Source organism: Abramis brama, assembly GCF_963993115.1.
Source record: "Abramis brama genome assembly, chromosome: 18".
Lineage (NCBI taxonomy): Eukaryota > Metazoa > Chordata > Actinopteri > Cypriniformes > Leuciscidae > Abramis > Abramis brama.
The window spans coordinates 11,070,803-11,080,739 of NC_139980.1; the positions used below are offsets into that span (position 1 = coordinate 11,070,803).

Genomic DNA, 9,937 nt, shown 5'->3' on the forward strand with positions numbered 1-9,937 from the left:
CATATTTTCCCATCCCTTCCAGGTACCCAACACTGACTGCACAACTGATTAATTTTAATTTCGTTAATCTAGCCAATTTAGTTAATATTTTTATTTTCTAAAGTTTATATAACTTAGATCTCTTTATTTTATTATTTATTTTGACTTTTACTTTTAGCACTTTTTGACAAGGTAACGCAAGGTATCATCATATAAATGTATATAAAGATATATATAAAAACAATATATATAAAAACAATATATATATATATATATATATATATAATCTTATGTCACGCGTGCCAAGCCCGCGAAACCTGCCAGCGGGTATATAAGCAGGGGTATTGACCAGCTCGCGCAGAACCTGGTTTTCATTTTGAGTGGACATCGCACCAGCTTTTCTGAATCTGAGGTAAAGTACTTTTCTTTTCTGAGGTACATTACTTTTAAAACATACGAGCCCACTACAAAGGTAAATGATACTTGAAACTTTGAAGAAAGTAAATAATAAAATCTAATCATAGCATAACGTTACTAACTTATATTATTGGTAGCAGCTAGGCCTAACTTTACTCGGTAACGTTAGCCAGATAAATAACTGCCACCTTCCTAATGAACATATAAACATTTTAAATTGTCATAAAATTGATTAACTGTCTTTTCCAGGAAATTTACCACTACTTTTCACGTAAACAATGGTTTTCCGGGGTTTTTTCCCCACAGTCCACTGTCACCACAATTAAATAACGTTACCGTTAAATGTCGTTAAGTCTGTGTGACGTCATTGAAAGAAACTTTTTTGCAAATATGTTAACGTTTATTTCAGTCATTTCTGTGATGTTATATCGTTACTTTAAAATAAATAAATAAATTATATAATTGTTAATAATAATATCGTTACTTTGTATGGAAAGGGCGTTGTCTCATAGGCTTGGCTGCGTGAGCGCGCGAGTGCTGGCGGGTACACCTAAAGAGAGCAAGAGACTTGTCTTGTAAAGATGAGATCAGATTTATAATGAAATCATATTATTAATATTATTAATACCACTACATTTAATAAAATTTAAATATGTAATAATATTAATATTGTTTTTTGATAACAATAATATTAATAATTATTATTTTTTATTTCAATCATTATTGTTAAAAGTGTTAATAATTATTATTATTAATAGTATTACTACTACTTCTACTATTAATAATAAATAAACTCAAATAATAACAAATAAAATACAAATAAAAGTTATTAGTATTATTAATACTATTCATAATAATGATAATAATAACAATTACTATTATTATTATTATTATTATTATTATCTTTTATTATTAGCCTACTGTTAACAGTATTAAGAAGAATAATACTAATTAATAGTAGTAGTATATTTTCAAGAATGAAAATATATTTTACTGACTTAATATGGTTTCTTATTTGTAAAGTCGCATCAGATGCATTGGTGCATTCTTCTCATGCATTTTTAGATTCTATTAATATATTAATAAATCAAGAGCCTTTATTAACTTTTGGAATTTACCATGAAAATAATTATTCAGTAGATGATATAATTTTCATTTATGGGTGAACTATCCTTAATGTGAACTCATAGCTTATTTGTTCTTATTTTCAGATGTTATACAATTTATACATTTGAACCTTTTTATGATTTATAAAATAATTATTCTCTTCTCTCTTTTTCAGCTTCTTCGATTACCATCTGCTTGTTGTAAGTCATACATACCAGTCATCCTACATCTCAGCTTTGCCCCAGCTAACAGACTTTTGTTATACGTTCTCCAAATATTCAGTGTTGGTTCTGGGAACGTGAAAAATGTCCAGTTTTCTTGACGTTAGAGGAACGTTCTTTCAACTTAATTTTGATTTAAAATTCAACATTATAGGAACGTTGATTTCTAACATTCCAAGAACATAAAAATATCCAGTTTCTTTAATGTTAAAGGTTAGTGTGATGTTCCTGAAACATTCTTTCAATCATCTTTCTAAAGAGTAATAAGAACACAAACTGCAACTATATTCAGACACAGCCTTAGATAAACTGATGATAAAAGACATTAACTCTCTGAAGATCTGATTAAACAACTCCACAAACAGCATTACCAGCTTCACTTATTACTAACCAGACTGACTTTATTTCTGTCACACGTCTACAGAAGATCTTATTGAGAATTAACAGAGGTTTAGATGTTGATGTCTTATTGAAAATGTTTCATTTGAGATTACCATTAATGGAGATCAGTGTTTGCTTTAGTTGGGCTCTTGACCCTTGACTTTAATTAGGTTTGTGCTTTATCAGCAATTGCAGGTGTTCATGGAGAACATTTCTGCATTGATAAAGCAGATCAACATGTCTGTTAAAATAATATTATATTATTATTATATTATAAGATATATATTACTGTCATAAATATATATTGTATGTGTTTATTAATTTTTATCACGTCTGTTGTACATCTGTAAAGTTACTTCCACTCACACACCCAATTACACTTGCAAACACGCACACATGCACGCACACACGCACACAAACCATGTTGGTTGTTATGTATGTTTTTTAAAATTATTATTGTATCTGTCACCTGCTGTTACAGTGCAATGCATAAGTGAATACACCCATGCTAAAGTTGACTAAAAAGAGGAATAAAAAATCATATTTTGGAAATTGAACTTAATGCCTTAATTTAAAAAATTAGGAAAAATCCAACCTTTAAGGACACCAATTTTCTTTGTGAATGAATAATGTATCGTAAATAAATAAATGTTCTTCCTTAAAATACATGGTGCATAAGTGAGTACACCCCTATGTTAAATTCCCATAGAGGCAGGCAGATTTTTATTTTTAAGTATTTTTTTTTTTTTTTTTTTTAGGATACTATGCATCCTGATAAAGTTCCCTTGGCCTTTGGAATTAAAATAGCCCCACATCATCACATAGCCTTCACCATACCTAGAGATTGGCATGGGGTACTTTCCATAAGATCATCTCTCAATGCAAATCAAACTAGCTTTTAGGCTAACTGAAATAAAATCATGCCAATCTCTAGGTATGGTGAAGGCTATGTGATGATGTGGGGCTATTTTAATTCCAAAGGCCAAGGGAACTTTATATATGTACCAAATATATGTCTTTCTCGTTGTGTCGTTGACAGAATGGACAGACTCCTCTGATGTTGGAACTTTAACAATGGATTTAGTCACGTAGAAATTCTCAAACGTACCCAAAATGACCCAATGTACTGAAATTGATTTCTGGACATCGTAATGTTATTTTTCCTGAAAATTGTTATTGTACACATGTATTCTATCTGATTTAACATTATATAGCAACCTAAAGTTCATTATATATTATTTTTGACCGACAAGCTACAATTTTGTAAAAAAAAAAATTATCATTTTTTTCTTAAATCTCAATTTTTTTTGTTGGTAGCATTGATTTTGGGTGAATTGCATGGAAACCAATTAGGGTAAATTTGACCCGCAACTCAAAAGGCGTACCTAGATTTTCAACATAACTCTGGGAAATGGGAAAACCTATTAGTGAGTGTGTCTGTGGAGATGTTGGACCTGAATTAATGTTACAACCTATTGTGATATGCAGTTTAGGTCTCTGTTCACAATTTTTGTACTGAAAGTGACTAAATGAGTTTCTACTCAGGGTGTCCTAGGTACTGGCAATCATGGACACCCCAACCTCCATCAAGATGACCACTCTGGCCATCCAGAACCTCTTCAGCTACGTGGAAGAAGAAAATCTGGCTGCTGTAAAAGCCCATCTAGATAAGTTCAAAGAGGTGGATGGTCGAAGCGATGTAAGTTGCATTTAAAAAAGTCAAACATGATTTAAGATGTTCAGCTAAATTGTTAAGATATCAAATATATGTCTTTCTCGTTGTGTCGTTGACAGAATGGACAGACTCCTCTGATGTTGGCCTCGGAGCAGGGCAGTCTTGAGATTGTTCAAGAGCTTATCCGAAGGGGAGCAGACATCAACTTGCAAGATGAGGTGAGAAAATGGCCACGTAACTGCTTTACATATATATATATATATATATATATATATATATATATATATATATATATATGTGAAGAGTTCAGATGCAAAAGCCTCTAAGTGCCATCTGAAATTTTCATCTAGAATGATGATTTTTATCAAGCTCGTATATTTATGTTCAGTAATTTCACTTAAATGGCAATGAAAATTACCTATTAATTGTCATTTAAGTGAAATTACTGAACTTAAATATATGAGCTTGATAAAAATCATCATTCTAGATGAAAATTTCAGATGGCACTTAGAGGCTTTTGCATCTGAACTCTTCATATATATATATTTATATATATATTTATATGTATGTATTATTTATATATTTATTATAGTGATCTAGTCTTGTGAATTGTAAAATTCACATGAATTTCTGATTTTCTTTGGTAAAATTTGTCCCTTTTTTCTTTATTGACACCAGCAGTCATCTTCATAGCATTTCCCTTTATTATTTATTCAATATCCTGAAATATCCTGAAGCCTGTTTATATCCTTATTTTATTTTCAGACTTTTCAGATTTATAATCTGTATAAGGTGAAGTGCCCATTATAACTGTGCCATAGGGCTGTTTTTTGTAGTGTAGCTCCATCACTGTTCCCATGGCGACATTGCCAGTGGTTCAATAGTTTCCATAGCGGCCCATCTTTGTGCCTTTCCCTGATAGGACTGCTGGTCCGCGCTGATCTCTGCAGCTAAAGAGGGGCATGTGGAGGTGGTGAAAGAGCTGGTGGAAAACAGTGCCTATATTGAGCACAGAGACATGGTGAGAAAATCAAAAAGTAATACATCTGCTTTATCTAGTACCATAATCACATTTAAAAAAGAACACATTCTTACGTTATCAACTTAATGAGGTGGCTTTGTGTCGTGCAGGGGAATTGGACCGCCCTTACTTGGGCGTCATATAAAAATAGAGTTGAGGTGGCCAAGATCCTGCTGGACACTGGGGCAAACCCAAACATCACTGGAGTGGTAAAGATGGAAAAACTTATCAATTGCCTTTCCACATATGAGAAGCAGCACAGACATACAAATCATATAATGAATCCAAATGTAATATATGCAATCATCGATTAAAACTGATCATACTTTTGATGTGGTTACCTTAGCAATACAGAGTCTACCCCATTATCTGGGCAGCCGGTAGAGGCCATTCAGAGATTGTGAAACTCTTGCTGGAGCATGGAGCTGAAGTCAACTGCTCTGATGAGGTGAGCTAAACCAATCCTGTTTAAACCAAACCGATTAAATGAATATTCTGAGTTGAAAACAAGCTTATATTGTAAGTGCATTGTTCTGTTTTTCAAGCTGAAGTCAACATTACTTTCTCTGGTAATCGACAGCATGCCACAGTTGCTGTTGATAGATTTAATTTGTGTTAAAATTGTGTTACTGCTAAAAATATTAAAGGTAAAGACCAGCATATTTAACTTTAAACCAGCATTTTTTTTACTTTTTGTACTTTTAGTTTGGCACCACCCCACTGATCTGGGCTGCTAGAAAGGGCCACTACGACTGCATGATGCACCTGTTGGAGAACGGAGCTGATGTTGACCGGCAGGGGGCGGTATGTGCTCATCATTCACTCAGCCTTAAAAAAATGTTACCCTTAATTTCTACCATATAAAACATTTTAGAGCTTTTGTTTTAACTAGAAAAACTGATGTACTGCTGATTTAGAAGCATTACATCAGTGGCCAGATGGACTGTTTCTTATTTTGTTAATCTTTCCCACTCAGAACTCCATGACGGCACTGATCGTAGCTTTGAAGGGAGGATACACAGAGGTGGTTAAAGAGCTTCTGAAGAGGAAACCCAATGTAAACTTGACTGATAACGATGGAAACACAGCTCTCATGATCGCAGATAAAGAGGGCTACACTGAGATTGTGCAGGACCTGCTCGATGCCGGCAGGGTGGGTTGAACCTCACAATAAACCTTACAAACGGATATTTGTAAAACGGATATACTGGATGAGAAAGTATTTTTATTGTGTGTTGTGTTTTAAACCTCTAGAGTGGAGACACTGTGCTGATTACAGCTGTGAGAGGTGGGCAAGTTGAGATTGTGAGGGCACTACTGCATAAGTATGCAGACATCAACATTAGAGACCAGGTAACATGCCTGTTACATCATATGCATTAAAATACTTTAAACTAGGGCTGCATGGTTAAACAAATAATCACGATTATTTTGCTCAAAAATGATAAATCGTGATTATTGAGAAATTTCCTTTTACATTTCATCAGAATTATTGCACTTTAATGAAAGTACAAAACAAGACAGTATGGCAAAAATATCATATCAATTTTTTCAGGAAAATCACGATTCATGATTTTATCACAATTCTTTTTCATGTTGGTTTTACTACTTTGCAAGTGACCGAGCATTACAGCCAAACTAATGTCCCTATTTAAACATAGTCCCTATTTAGACATTTAGGCCAAAGTGGGGAAGATAAAAATCTTTGTCATTATTTTCTTTGTTATTAAAAGATAAGAACAAAAATACACATTACATATACACAACATATAATATACAAATGAAATAAACAGTGCTTTATTTTTTCAGCCACAGTAGGTGTATTTAACAGAAGCATTCAAGAAAGAAATTAAATGAACAAATATACAAACAAAACACTACATAGACTTCACTGTATAAATTATACATTGATACTTATTAAAGCTACTATTAAAGTTCTCTGAGCAGTGAGTGATTTTCTCTTTGTTTTTGGTTGTTTTATTAACATTAAAGGGAACAGACCAGAACAGAGATAGGTCCAAAAAAATGAAAAAGTCCGGTTGCCGATCATGTGTTTGGAGCAAAAACTGGCCAGTTCCAATTACGACAGATACATCTCTAATTTTACCTAGTTTGCTTTAATATATTTATCATAAACATTAACACACTCTTTACATTTATTTATTTTTTATTCATTCCAATAATTACAAACTATGTTAATGTCTTTATTATTAAGACAACAAAAACTATTTTGTAGCACAGAGGATGCATAAGAGCATTTATTCAGCAAACACATTTGCAAACTATGTAGTCGAGTCCTTGTGAGGAAATACTGACTATATTAAACTTTTATTTAAAGGACAAGTTCGGTATTTTACACTTAAAGCCCTGTTTACAGATCGTTTCTGATTAAATAGAACGGTTAAGATAAAATTTTGGACAAATGCTGCTGTCCCGAGAATTTTAGGTTTCTTTCGCTTTCCCCCCCACCAGTAGACTGGGTGGATAGGTGCACTCGAACACTCCTTCCCAAAACACATTAAACTTTCGTTTACAAAGACGTGAAACTCACCGAGTGGTCAGGGGTGTCCACTGATATGCTCACACAAAAATCGCTGCAAAATATGCTTTCCAACAGGTGTTTTACCATTCGTTGTAAAACTGTGGACCTATTTTTCCAAACGTCTCACACCCGTAGATTCTTCCGTTGAGAGCTTGAATAATAGACACTCCAGCCCAGTTGGTGGCGATAATGCACCTTTGCAAGGAAAACCACTGGCATTTCATTGTTTGCGATCCGCCGTAAAAAAAAAAAAAAACACGAAGAAGAAGAAGAAAACAACCCCTGAACCCCATTTCAGTTTCCGGCGGCGGAGTAATACCGTACCTCACAGCACATCCAATGCAAGTCAAGCGATTTTTGTGTGAGCATATCAGTGGACACCCCTGACCACTCGGTGAGTTTCACGTCTTTGTAAATGAAAGTTTAATGTGTTTTGGGAAGGAGTGTTCGAGTGCACCTATACACCCAGTCTACTGGTGGGGGGGAAAGCGAAAGAAACCTAAAATTCTCGGGACAGCAGCATTTGTCCAAAATTTTATCTTAACCATTCTATTTCATCAGAAACGATCTGTAAACAGGGCTTTAAGTGTAAAATACCGAACTTGTCCTTTAAGCAGAATATTGCTGTGGAGATCAGTAAATGCCAACATAATTGTTTGTTGATGTTTCAGATGATCAAAGACTGTTTGGAAAATGTACAATAATCCATTTAATTTCAAGTGAAAAGCTCTGATTGGGGATTCAAACAATTGACATCTGGCAACCCCAAGTTTAAAAGCTTGTGTAGGCTTGGTTCCAGTGCAAGATAATTGAAATGCTCATTACCAGCGGTTCAATATCGCAAATGATTATGCTTAATTAATCGAGAAAAGCAGAAATTGTGATCAGGATTTAAATGATTAATCGTGCAGCCCTACTATAGACAACAAATGAGAGATGTATAAAAGTTATGGGAAATTGAAATGACTGTACTGTTGTTGTTTTACAGGAGAATAAGACTGCTCTCTATTGGGCAGTAGAGAAAGGCAATGCAACCATGGTTAGAGACATACTGCAGTGCAATCCAGACACAGAGATCACCACTAAAGTAAAGAACTCGTGTTCAAGAGATTGTTTTACTGTTATGAGCTAGTCTTGAGTCTGTATTTTTGTGTATTTAGGATTCTGAGACACCACTAATTAAAGCCACCAAGATGAGAAACAGAGATATAGTGGAGCTGTTGCTGGACAAAGGGGCCAAAGTCTCTGCAGTGGACAAGGTAAAACATCAGTCACAATTTCATGTACATAATTTACATTAACATGATGAGACTATATTGCACTTTAAGTCTCTGCTCTCTTTGGCTACAGAAAGGGGACACCCCTCTTCATTTCGCCATACGTGGACGGAGCCGCAGGCTGACTGAGCTCCTCCTCCGTAACCCTAAAGATGTCCATCTCCTCTACACGACCAACCAGGCTGGAGAGACACCCTACAAAATCGACTGCCGTTACCAGAAGAGCATCCTCACCCAGATTTTTGAAGCCCGTAAGTCTGGGACTAGATTAATACTCATCATTGGGAATGGGTATCAATACAGATTTCCTGATTCAGTTACATTCTGATTCACAAGATTCTATTTAATTCCATTCTGATTCATTTGAGTTTATTCTGTGTTTGATTAAATTCTCATACATTTGGGTTTATTTCAGTTAACATGTTTATTTTGCTTGCATATAAATTCTCTCTCTGCAAATTCACGGCAGTGTTTCAGACTGATTCAAATCATTAACTCATCTTTTTAAACTGTTCATTTAAAGAACCGACTTTATCAGATGAGATGAAGACATTTGCAGGTCAGCAGGTGTAGTCGTTGTTCCAGTTTTCCTGGCTGGTTGTTATTATCTGTCCTGCTGTGCAGCTCTGTAGCGCTTGTGCTCGGATTCACTGTGGATCCCAAGCTGGCTATCTCCATTTCTCTCTGCATCCTGGCACTACTTTGTGTTCTTTGGTAAGAAAAACTGGTCCATTATTCAGTGTTTCAACATTCTTTAAAAAATCTGTTCTTAAAGAATCTGTACTTTTGGTCATAATTAAGTTATGATTGATAACAAATGAAACAAAATTCAATTAATAACCCTTGAAAGGTATTGTGAATGAGTGAATGTGTGTATATTCTGTATCTCTACACAGTGGTTGTGTACTTAGGGAGCAGGCGTGAGGGCGAGAGTTGGAACTGGGCATGGGTCATTAGCACCCGTCTGGCCCGACATATTTGATACCTGGAGCTTCTACTCACCCGTGCACTGCCAGTCAATTCCCCACATTCTGCATAAAACTGTAAAACCATTAAAATGAGGCCCTGTGACCTGTCCTAAAGAGTGGATGTGGTGTGTCCTTGATTTCCACAAGAGGGCTGTAAGGGTGGAATTCCTGCAGTGGTTCAAGCTGCAAGAAATGCCAACGCATTCTCATCCTAGGGCGTCATATACTGACGCTTTTGACATTTCGTTTACATCCAACGCACATGGCACCCTTTAGCGTCAATATGACACGCACAGAGCTTTGTTCAGTTATGGGTAGGTTTAGGTCTGGGTTAGGGTTAGGGTTAGAC

General features: G+C 35.1%; 1 protein-coding gene across 1 annotated transcript; it reads left to right on the plus strand.

Moving 5' to 3' along the window:
- Nucleotides 1-3,654: 3,654 nt before the first annotated feature.
- On the plus strand, nt 3,655-9,602 carry LOC311069040 (uncharacterized protein; the record flags this gene model as incomplete). Its single annotated transcript, XM_084091964.1, has 12 exons — nt 3,655-3,804; nt 3,900-3,998; nt 4,703-4,801; nt 4,912-5,010; nt 5,148-5,249; nt 5,507-5,605; nt 5,778-5,954; nt 6,056-6,154; nt 8,332-8,430; nt 8,504-8,602; nt 8,694-8,871; nt 9,517-9,602. Exons 1-12 carry the CDS (start codon nt 3,673-3,675, stop codon nt 9,600-9,602), a joined length of 1,368 nt encoding a protein of 455 aa, XP_083948090.1. The 5' UTR covers nt 3,655-3,672.
- Between the last annotated feature and the right edge of the window lie 335 nt (nt 9,603-9,937).